The 12,530-nt window shown below is 39.9% G+C and overlaps 1 protein-coding gene across 2 annotated transcripts in view; it reads right to left on the bottom strand.

Annotated features, from left to right (window-relative positions):
• Positions 1 to 12,530, bottom strand: part of stat4 (signal transducer and activator of transcription 4) — a 145,585-nt gene that overhangs the window by 92,068 nt on the left and 40,987 nt on the right. The window contains exons 2-3 of one of the 2 annotated variants that reach the window (XM_088607221.1): positions 8,528 to 9,136; positions 5,801 to 5,899 (exon numbers count right to left, since the gene is read on the bottom strand). In XM_088607221.1, coding sequence (XP_088463347.1) covers positions 5,801 to 5,872 — 72 coding nt within the window. In that variant the 5' untranslated portion in view covers positions 5,873 to 5,899; positions 8,528 to 9,136. The remainder of the gene's footprint in view (positions 1 to 5,800; positions 5,900 to 8,527; positions 9,137 to 12,530) is intronic. The other variant, XM_088607220.1, reaches the window with a different exon arrangement.

The following is a 12,530-nucleotide window of genomic DNA, read 5'->3' as shown; positions in this document are numbered from 1 at the left end:
TAGTGATTTTAAAAAATAACTGCATTTAGAGATGTAATTTCTGCAAGAGGAGTTGTTAATAAAGAGGATATACTTTATATCATCCAATCATCTTCAAATCCACCTTCCTTAGTTATTGCTTGTATCAGTAATACTTTTTGCAAGATGGATACTACATAAGATAAATCACAAAAAGTTGGATAAATATTCAGAAGAAACACACATTGTATGTGTGCATGTTTCAAAATCATATATTGGCTTTTAGACATTCCCAATTTATTGAAAAACTGTATTTTCTATTTTATAATTATATTGTTGGGAGCCACAAAGAAATTGTTAATGAGATGCATACAGGCTACAGCTAGTATAGCAAGTCTTACATTCTATTTTTGCAGAAGTCTGCTGTTATTCTATATAGACTTATTCATAACCAACCAGCACAGACTCTTATTGCTTATCACCTGGAGAGAAGCCAGACTATTAAGCTTTTTTCCCTGACCAATACTTTCCCAAAACAATCCCTCTCTTTGAAACAATACGGTATAAAAAATAAAACAGACAAACAGAAAGTTAAGATATATAGTCTAAATGTACAGTAGATTGTAAATAAGGAATGCTTATGCTAAATGTAAATAATGCATAAGATTTCATTTCAGAATTCTGCACACAATTTTGGACACAATGTTTCAAAACCTTTGCTACTGTAGCGGAAATGCTTATTAATAAGACATAATTAACATTAGATGAGATCACTTTATTGGCCATATACAATTTCTTGTATTAGGAATTTGTATTTTCACATACCCCAACTTGCTTTCCATAAGGTCACACAGACAGGGAGAGAAGCTTGGGGTGAGAGCGCAGGGTCAGCCATTTATATGGCACCCCTGGAGCAGTTGGGGGTTAAGGGCCTTGCTCAGGGGTCCAACGAATAGGTTTCCTCTGCCGGCCGCGGGATACAAACCCGCAACCTTCCAGCCACAGGCGCAGATCCTTAACCACAGAAGCCACCACATGGCTCCAATTAAGTGTTGCTGTGCTTTCCTAAATGAGGCCCCGTCTCTCTTCCTCATCTCTGTGGTGCAGCCACAGAGAAGCTATTCATGCAGTTTCTGATATAAAGTGTTTCCTCTCCGATAAGGAGCAGCTCCCAAATATGGATGCACCCAGCCATGCTTGGCTATCATGATTAATGGTCATTCCTGGCGCCTATCTGTCTGTGAGACTCTTGGGAACATCTGGATTGCAGTCCTAGATGTCAGGGGTCATTGTCACTCATCTCTCACCTTAATCAACCAATCAGGAACCTGCAGGGCGTGGTAACCCCACATGGGTCTCAAATGCCCGCTAAACTTTGGACCAATCATCACCTCTCTTTGTTCTGGATAAAAATACACTGCAGGGCTCAGAACTTTGCTTCTCCGGCCATTTCTGCGTACCCTTAAGGACAATTACGTGATGGCCAGTGTTGTCTGTATAGGGACTGGAACCTTGTTCCAGTAAAGCATCAGCCCCGGGAATGCCCGAATATAAGGATTCAACTTGCTAGCCGCCAACGTGGACACTTCGCTTGATCACCAAAGTATACGTTTGGACTCTTGTCAACAATCTGAATAAGTTTTATTCAGCACTAGCACTACACCAGAAGCAAACCAAGTTTCTTCCTCTTAAAGAATGACTTGCTCAGACCTGCAGTCACCCTCTGTGCATAAATACTTTTTACTAGTCAGTCGGACAACAAGTTTGTCCCTGGGAGAGCGACGACTGCACTGCCCGCCGCATTTAGATTCCTCTCTGCTTCCAACTCTGGCCTGCACCAGGATTGGTTCGGTGGGAGCCAGAGGACGCCGAGAGGATGCCAGTTGGATGTTGTTGCAACAGAGGCTGTCAGCTGATCTTTGGTGTCCATGCTGGGAAATACGAATCCATATCTGGATAAGTAAACCCAATATTCTACATTGCATCTCGAGAATTCAATTGTTACCTCAACACAAGTTGATATCAATTTAATTCATATGAGTAATGTGTAGTGAATCATAGCCGTTCAGGGACGCCAAATATGTAGTGATTCATAGCCGTTCAGGGACGCCAAATATGTAACGTTGCCATAGCCAAAATGTAATGTAGTGGCTCTTTGAAGGCACCAGTTCTGTAGGGCTTGGGCATTTACTGAGACAATTATTAATTGTAGCAGTAAATCACAAAGTTGATTCTTTTGATGGCTTTAGAGTCCAACCATGCGACATAACTCAAACAACGCACACACACAGGTACTAATACACGAGGATACATTTATTAATACATAGAATATGCCTTTAACCTAACAGATCTTATCAGGAGGGTTATCAGAATACAAAAGGTATATATTCAGTCAGTTACAAAGTGTTACACATATCAAGAGGACATACGTTCAGTATATCATTCATTTAGACCGTTTCGTAAATGAACTTGGTTATAACTTCTACATTAGATACTCGAAACAAGTACATAACTCTTAGGAATTAAATTGATATCAACTGGTTGGGATAACAATTGAATTCTCGAGCTGTAATGCATTGAAGTTGAATACTCATCCAATCTCTGGGGATTCAGATCTCCTGCGGGCACAAAGAAACAGTTGCAGGCTGTTGCTGTCCAATCCCCGCTCTCTGGCTCGGTGCCAGGCTGTGCTGTGCGGCTTGCGACGGTGTGCTGCTGATGCTCACTGGCCTGCTAGTTAAGTTTGTGCACAGGAGAAAAGATGACTGTGGGTCCCAGCAAGTCAGGAAGAGGACCGGTTCGTTCCTGATGAAGAGCTAGTTCTGAATAGCGATTCAGCTGTCCACAGTTCCGACCTGTTCACGAGGCCTGCTGCTGGTTACTCTCTGGCAACCTCCACTCTAGACTCTTAGAACAAAGGAAAGTTCTGGCACTCAGACACACTGGCCGTTCCGTGGTTGTCCGGGCTGAGTCTCAGGATGGTCAGGAGGCGCGCTGCGAGGATGTCCTGCCCTTGGGAGCCTTCTGCTCCTGGGCCGTCCTGCCCTGGAATTCTCCTTTGAATTCCCTTTAGAACAGTCCACAGAATCCTCTCCAGAATCTTACTGAATCTTGTTGAATCTTGCTGAATCTCTGAATCTGAATCTCACAGGCTCTCTGTGTTGCCTGTTTTTACCTGGAGGAACTTCAGCTCATTGATTGGCTGAAAGTTCCATGGGCATCAGAGTCCCACGTGGGTTACTCGGCCCTACCAGTCCCTGATTGGTTGATCAAGGCGAGATATGAGTCACTTACTCCTGACACTTAGTAATGCAGTCCAGATGTCCAACTGGCACTCCCTAGACAGATAGGCGCCAATGGATGACCATTGATCATGATAGCCAGGCTTAGCTAAGTGCATCCCCGTATGGGAGTTTGTTTCTTATCACAAGAAAACATCTTAAATCAGCTTGCATGAATTCTTTCTCTGTGGCTGCACCACAGAGATGAACAGAGAAATGGGGCCTCATTTGGGAAGGCTCAGAACACTTAATTCTTTCTTATTAATAAGCCTCGCCGCTACAAATGTATTTACTTCTGAGTATCTAATGTAGAAGTGATATTAATGAGACTGATTAATGAAACAGTATAGCTAACTGGTAGACTGAATGCATATTCCTTGCTTGTATCTCTTTGTGTTTTGCATCTCTTCGTGATTATACACCATTTTGATAAACCTCACAGTAAGATCTGCCATCTGTATCCAGGCAGACTGTTATGCTTTATTTGCACAATTTATGTATTAATAAATATATCTCGTGTATTTGAATCTGTGTATGTGCATCGCTGATCGATTAATTTTCTAATAGCCATAAAAGAATCACCTTGTGGTTACTGCTACAATTAATAAATTGTTCCAGTAAATTCACAAAACTCCTACACAGGGAATTTATGCCAGGGAATAAAAAAAAACATGCTATGGTATCTCGCAATTGCGACTTAGTATCTCAGAATTGCAACTTAAAAACTCAGAATCACGACTTTATATTTCGCAATTGCGACTTAGTATCTCAGAATTGCGACTTAGTATCGCAGAATTGCGACTTAGTATCGCAGAATAATGACTTTATATCTCGCAATTGCGACTTTTTATCTCACATTTGTGACTTCGAAATAGCCCACATTTCATTGTCTGTCCTTTTGTTATTGTAACGGATTCGGGTTCTAGGGCTTGTGCCCCTTGCCGCTCCCACCCTAGTTCATGCCTCACTGCATTGGCTCGAACCCAGGTCTTGCCAGCTGAGCTAAAGAAGACCTTTTTAAGTAAAAAAGGTCATACAATGGAAATATGTAAAAAGTATAAATTTCAGCTTTTATAATGGTGAATTCCTCTGGATGTAAAGTGTCTTTTTCTGTATCTTTTTCATATTCTGTCTCCGTTTTTGTATTTCTGGTGTTTAAATAAAAACTTTTTTAAAAAGCCCACCGTCCACTATTCCATCCGGGTACTATGGAAGCCTCACTGGCGGAAATGGGATTCCATAAAAATTTGTGTAATTAATTTGATTTTTATCAGGGCACTGTACAAGACAAGCCTTCAGGCCTATAGATCCTATGATCCTTTACGATTTATGAATATAGTGTAACGGCCAACATACAGGTTGTACGATCTGGTTGCAGTATGGTGACGGCACCGCCCTCCCCTGCGCATAACAGGGATGCTTACCCCTGGGGCTAAAGAAAGTGTTCTTTAGCTCAGCTGGCAAGACCTGGATTCGAGCCAATGCAGTGAGGCACGAACTAGGGTGGGAGCAGCGAGGGCACAAGCCCTAGAACCCGAATCCGTTACAATAATACAATAACAAAAGGATAGACAATGAAATGTGGGCTATTTTGAAGTCGCAAATGTCAAATAAAAAGTCACAATTGCGAGATATAAAGTCGTAATTCTGAGACATAAAGTCGCAACTGCGAGATACCACAGCACGTTTTTTTTTACTCCCTGGCGGAAACGGGCTTCCATATTACTCTGCAATCAATTCAGAGGAGATACATTCCTTGGTTTAAAGGAATGTTCTATAATTCGTGTAGCATGCTAAAAGAACATTTTCTTTTAAATAACTTTTTTTAACAGAAAAGATTATGAGGTAACTTGATTCAACTAATTTTAAATGCAATGCCAAAGCTCATCTGTTGTATGTCTTCAGAAAATATAGTGAAACACATAACAAAAAACATAATGTATTTCTGGCCACAACTGGACACAAAATAAACTGAACAAAACTCGTAATAGGTTTATTCCTATTACGCACCGCCCTCACACCTGAAGAAGGCTCCACGGCCGAAACGTTGTGTTCTCTTTCTTCTTTTTTTCAGCATGGAATAAACCTTTTACTTGTTCCTTTGCAGCCTACGCATGCTGACGCAGCTACCCACCTGAAGTAAGTCATTCATAGCACAACTATCTCATTCTCGTATGGTAAAAAAATTATACACGCAGCATGAAGACATGCATTGTCCTTGGTGTGAAATCGCATAACCACATCTAAGAGTATATAATTGACCATGCTTTTAATGGAAGTATTATTTATCTTCATCCAGCATTTTAAATACCATCAACCAATGTTTTTACTAATAACAATTGAAGAGCCCCATATAAGAAATTCTTAATTTTCTTCACATTTACTTTGTTATTTTCCTTTGATTTCCTTAAGAGTGGTGGCTATTTCCACCTTTTTACAGAACCACCCCAATTCTAGATAAAAAGATTGACTAACCAGTTGAATGTTACTCTTTGTTACAGTTGAACTGTCCTAAAAGGCACGATTATTCAGTCTGTGTTTAAAGATCAACTGCAAAATACCTGTTCCTGGATAGTAGCTGTAGCAATGATCCTCCTCTCTTCTCTCAGGCAGTTAGCAATCACACCAGCCATGTGTAAAGGATTGGTTTTATATTTTACCTGAAAAATATAGAATAAAAATAATATAATATTATTCATGAGCACTATTCAAGAAAAGTCTTGGACATATAAAACACAATAGAAGTGAAAAGAAATTAAGCTTTATATTTAGCTGCGTTTTGAAAACACAGTAACAAAGGTTAATTTATAACCAGAAACATGACTGTATTGTGAAATACATTGCAATACAGCAGGAATTGATCCTTCTGGCTTTGTTATACATATGCGAACGTCATCGGCACAAAGGGAAATGTTGTGTTCCTCCTGACCCACCAAGACACCAGAGACACCAGAGACACTCGGCAAGTGGCTCTATGACCAAAGCAAAAAGGAGGGGTGACAGGGGACAGCCTTCTCTTGTGCCCCTGCCAATCTGAAATCTATTGGACATGAGACCATTTGTAGCCACCACAGCTTGAGAAATAGTTTAATTAGATTAATATAGTTTGAGCCCAAATTAAACTTAACTTCTCAAGAGGGGCAAAGAGAAAATTCAATTTCATTCTATCAAATCCTTTTTCAGCATAGAAAGAGGCTTAGAATGTGGGTTCCTTATTCCTCTTGCCCAGATCTATGATATTAAATAAATGACAAACTGTCTGAACTATATCTGGATTTTACAAACCCTGTCTGACGGTATCATACTGTATATACAGTATATTTATACAGTATACGAACACACTGATGTTCATTGCCATGTACAGTACGCTACTGTTTCAGTATATCTGTGGATTCGCATGTTGGGGGGGGGGTTTGATTATACTATGAATGAGTCCCTGAGGCATATCATCCAACTTTCTGACTGATAAAAAATAAACCTTTGATGAGTTTGCACGAGAGAAAAAGATACCTTTTCAGAAGTTGTGTACTGTGCACAGTAGGAGAATTTGACAAACAGCTAAAGTTGCTTTAATAATTTAAAATCTGTCTGATTGTACTGCAGCTCTCAAGTAATTGAGCAAAAAGTAATCTTGCTCTTACAAGCGGATCTGTTAGCAGAGTTTGTGTTTATACACTGCACCCTTTTGAATGGATTTTTATCACCTTTATCACCTTTGTCTGTCTGGGGTGTTGAAGTTGTATCCCTTCCTCAATTTAACATCTGATATGTCCCCAGTAAGCAGAGAGACTAAAACCCGCTATGGATTAAACATCTGCCTTGCAACATTTCTCAGACTGCGCCAAAGTCAGGCGCAGAGTAAAATCCTCTAAACCGAAAGCCACGATGGACACCACAATTACCAGTAATACAAACTGTAGTACCGTAATACCTGCAATACAAGAGAACACAAAAAACTATAACAACCCCAAGTGCACGCGTGAATCATGGAAAAAAAATCAACTCCACAATACAGATCAAAGATCCTGAACAAGCACCCAAATATGCTAAATCCCCACTATGGTTACGACAAGGTGAAAGTGGGAAGCTGATTTTTTAAGCATTTTTTAAAGAACTTCAAAAATAAGAAACAATGACATGTCCCTCCCTAACTTAGCATGACTAGCATGACTTTAAAAACTTAAACTTGAAACAGTAGAACCTCAATTATATTCACCATTGTATTAACAGTTACAACAGATACAAATCTAAACCCAAATCCAAAACCTTTTAAAACAGTAGCTGTTAACTCTACTTCACACCTGCATGTCACGATCACATTATGCCCAGCAACCCTTTTGTCTGGAGTACTCTATGAATGAGTCCCTGAGGCATACCATCCAAGGTTTGGAATTATAAAAAAAATCAAACCTTTGTCGTGTACTGCTTGCAAAGCATCTTATTTTGACAAAACTTAAAGAGCTTTTTTTTCTTGAAGAATTTAAAATCTGTCCGCCTGACTGTATTGCATCTTATTTTATTGAACTGTTTGGCCACCTACAGAGATATTCCGCTCTAAATTTAAGGTCTGCTTCTTTCAGGGTTTTGTTATGCGAAATGTTTTTGACACTTGTTAAACTGAGATCCTGACCGATTTGACTTTATATTTGCTCCATTAAGTTGAAGCAGAAAAATAAGATGTTCTGTAAACTTTTTGGAATTCAATTTATTATATTATTTGTTCATTATAATAATTGTTAATAATAATAATAATTATTATATTATTTATTATAAAACCACTAACATCGACACAGGTGATGTTGCTGTTCATAGCCTCTCATTAATTTAAATTGCGCTGACAGGCACCCCTTTGAGTTTTAAACACCTTTATCACCTTTGTCTGTCTGGAGGGATTGTGAATTGAACATTCAAATACTGGGATATATAAAATTAATACCATATAGAAACATATACCTATATCAATAAATTAATATTGTTAGTGGCGCTCAAACTCAACTTATTGGTAGCAAATTCTTCAAAAATGAAGAAGCTTCGTATTTCGGAAACATCATGATGGTTACACAAGGAAGTGAAACATGACAATTTGTTACAGTTAAGATCAGGAGAAAAAAAAGTTTATTTGCAATGGCTGGATAGTTAACCCTTCCAAACTGCTTTATCAGTCTGTCTGTGGGGGGTGGTGGGGGGCGTCTCCGACTCCTCCGTATGCTTAAGTGATCGTGAAAGTCATGTAAGTATACTTTAATATATAAAATTAATAAAAACGTCAATGTAAACATTATATTTACAATTGAACTGGTTCAGGTGGGCAGATGCGTCAGCATGCACAGGCTGCAAAGGAATAAGTAATAGGTTTATTCCATGCTGAAAAGAGAAGAAAGAAAACACAACATTTCGGCAGTGGAGCTTTCTTCAGGTGTGAGAAAGACAAGGCAGTAAGCAAAGGTAATGTAGCATGGGAGAACAAAAGCTGGGAGAGAGGAGGAGCAGGAGGCGGGAGCAGGGGATAGACAGACTGGCCAATCAGGTAGAGTGGCCAATCAGGTAGTGTGAAGTCAGGATAGGTGATGAGAGGTGTGAAATGAAACCTACAATGAATAGAGAGAATTTAGTAGAAAAGTCTGTCGTTGAGAGAAGGGGAAAGATTTTGATCCTAGCTGCAGGATAATTTTAGTTTCGGTAGTCTTGATGTTGGAGTTAGGAAAACCAACCAGATTTGAGAACAAAGACGGAGAGATACGTGTGATTTGTCATCACACTTCAAACCTGCGTCATAAAGAAAATAAAAATGGTTGTAAAGTTCTCCAAAGCCTTCTCCGTCAAGAACCGAGACTTCAAGTAGCGAGCTTCATCAGCATGCATAGGCTGCAAAGGATCAATTCAAGGTTTATTCCTTGCTGAAAAGGGAAGAAAGGAAACACAATATTTCGGCTGTGAATGTTTCTTTCAGGTGTGAAGAAAACAGAGTTCTCATTCAATTGCTGCCTAAACCTTCCCCCACACACCCTCCCCCGTTGCAATTAGGATATACACAAAGAAAGCACTGAAAGCTTAATATGGTTAGGTGTTTATATGGTTCGCATACGTTGGAATAGTAATTCTTGCATTATGAACTCACTTACACCTGGGACCCGCTTTACTCAAAATAAAGTTTCTGAAAATGGAACCAGTTGCTAGATGTTGTTTATATAAAAGTGAAAATTTTCACAAATTGCGAATTTTAAAATGCCTATGGTTTGGAGGCTCTCTGTCATTTGTTTACAATGTTATTGACATATGAAGCATCCTGTCTCACAAATAGGCGTTTTAATACGAAAGTGAAAGTTGTGAAAACAGTGACAAATGAGCCTGAACAAAATAATAATAATAATAATAATAATAATAATAATAATAATAATAATAAACTTTATTTTATATAGCGCCTTTAAAGGTGGCTTCTCAAAGCGCTTTACAGGATGACAATAACAATAAATAAGAAGACTACAACAATAAATAAGAAAATTTCACAAGACAGGACACAATTATAATTACAACAATACAACAATAACAATAGAGGAGACCGTGGAAGATGGTATTAAGAAGAGCAGAGGGGTGAAGAATGGAACCAGTTAAGTAAAGGCTTTTCTGAAAAGGAGGGTTTTGAGTCTGGATTTGAAGGAGTTTAGAGAAGGTGACTCTCTAATATCCTTGGGCAAGGAGTTCCAGAGCTTGGGGGCATAGCAGGAGAAGGCCCTGTCGCCCATACAATGTAGACGGGCTTGGGGGACAGTAAGGAGGGCAGAATTTGAAGAGCGGAGGTTGCGAGGTGGGGAGTAGGGCGATAAAAGTTCAGACAGGTATTGAGGTGCCAAGCCATGTAAAGCCTTGTAGGTGAGCATGAGGATTTTAAAGTCTACGCGGAATTTGACCGGAAGCCAGTGCAAGGACTCCAGGATAGGAGTAATGTGAACACTTGCACTAGATCTGGTCAGGATTCTGGCTGCTGAATTTTGGACATACTGCAGCTTGTTCAGAGTAGATTTAGATACCCCAGGGAGCAGAGCATTGCAGTAGTCAATTCGAGAGAATACAAATATGTTGATCAGCTTTTCAGCCACAGTTAATGATAGCATAGGGCGTAGTCTTGCGATATTTCTAAGGTGAAAAAAAGATGTTTTGACAGTATGCTGTACATGTGGGTCGAATGTTAAGCCAGAATCGAATATAACCCCAAGGTTTTTCAATTTTGATTGGAGCTCAAGTACAGAGCCATCTACAGACAGGGTTACAGGACTGGCTTTACAAAGTTGATGGGGGGTACCAATAAGCATGACTTCAGTCTTGTCACAGTTAAGATGAAGGAAGTTTTGAGTCATCCAAATTTTTATGTCAGAGATGCAATTAGATAGAATAGAGACAGCCACATCAGTGTCGGGTTTGGTATGGATGTATATTTGAGTATCGTCAGCCTAAAAATGAAAGCTGAGGCCATGTGATCTTAAAAGCTGACCAAGTGGGAACATGTAAATGCTGAAGAGCAAGGGGCCCAGTATTGAGCCCTGAGGGACACCAGACTTGACAAGACCAATTTCAGACCTGTACCCATTGAGAGAGACAAAGTGACAGCGATCAGTGAGGTAAGACTTAAACCATTTGAGGGCAGTGTCAGAGACTCCAAACACAGTCTCGAGACGAGAAAGCAAGATGTTATGGTCAACAGTGTCAAAGGCAGCACTGAGATCAAGAAGGATGAGTATGGAAAGAGAACCAGAATCAGAAGCTATTAGGAGATCGTTGGTGACTTTGACTAGGGCGGTTTCTGTGCTGTGAAGTTGACGGAAGCCAGATTGGAGGGGTTCGAAAAGGTTGTTTGTCATGAGGTGGTTATGTAACTGAAGTGTGACAGCACGTTCTAGAATTTTAGAGAGAAAGGGTAAGTTGGAGATGGGGCGAAAGTTGTTAAGATTGTCGAGAGCCATGTTAGGCTTCTTTGGCACTGGGGTAATAGCAGCAGTTTTGAGGACCGTTGGTACAATGCCGGTGCTCAAGGATTCATGTATTATATAGAGGACAATGGGACAGAGAGAAGAGAAACAGGACTGGAATAAAGTGGTGGGAATGGGATCTAAAATAGATGTGGTGGGTTTCATGCGCGTAACTAGTTTGTTTAGGGATGCTGAGTCAAGAAGAGAGAAGCTGGAGAGACGGGAACCAGAGAAGTTGGATGAGTAGGGAGGAGGTGTGGAAATTATATCCGTAGTGGAGAGAATGTGATGCCGGATGTTGTCAATCTTAGAACTAAAGAAATCTAAGAATGTGTTGCAAAGTTGTGATGAGGCAGGTAATGTGGTGGGGCAGTTTGGCTTGAGCAGTCTGTTGATGGTGGAGAAAAGATGTCTGGGATTGTTTTGGTGATTTTCAATGATGTGAGAGAAGTAGGTGGATCTAGCAGACTCTATAGTAACCTTATAATCAGATAAGTAATCTCTCCAGGCCTGATAATGTACATTTAGGCCGGAAAGACGCCACCTACGCTCAAGTTTGCGAGAGGCTGCCTTCATGAAACGCAGATGGTCATTGTACCAGGGGGCAGGGCGAGAGAAGGAGATGGTTCGAGTTTTTAAAGGAGCAAAGGTGTCGAGGGTAGATAAAAGAGCATTGTCAAGTAACTGTATTTTGTCCTCTAGAGGGTCAGAGGAAGAGAAACAGGATAAGGAGGACAGAACAGAATTTGCAAACCTTGGGTGATCAATTGATCGCCAGTTGCGGAAATTTACAGAGCATGAGGGGGAAGTGTTAGAAACAGGTAATTCCAGATTGAAGAGAATGGCTAAGTGGTCAGAGAGGCCTAGATCAAGGGGGGAGCAGTGGGAGATAAAGGAGTCATTTGCAATAATTAGATCTAAGGTGTGTCCTTTGTTATGTGTAGGGGTACAAACAAACTGAGCAAGGTCAAAGCATCCCAAAAGAGAAAGGAAGTCTTTAGCCAGACTGGAGAAAGTTGAATCAATGTGTATATTAAAGTCCCCTAGAATAAGGATCCTTTTAAATGTAAGGGATAAGAATGAGAGAAAATCAGCAAAAATACAAAGAGTTTGAAATTGATATCATTAAGAATGTAATATTGTTAATAGTGATCAGATACATTATTATAATTTGGTTTCAGTGGTGTTTTTAATATCCTTTATTATTCTTGATTATAATTGTTATATATACTATTTCGTTTAAGACTTGCTGTAAAGGCTCGTCTTGAATTGCCCCACTGGGATGCAGTACTTTGAATTGAATTAAACCAGTTGAACTGGTTTTTAC

This window comes from Lepisosteus platostomus, chromosome 14 (genome assembly GCF_059453375.1).
Source record: "Lepisosteus platostomus isolate fLepPlt1 chromosome 14, fLepPlt1.hap1, whole genome shotgun sequence".
Lineage (NCBI taxonomy): Eukaryota > Metazoa > Chordata > Actinopteri > Semionotiformes > Lepisosteidae > Lepisosteus > Lepisosteus platostomus.
Note: the sequence above shows the minus strand (reverse complement) of the source record. Positions and strands in the feature narration are given on the sequence as shown.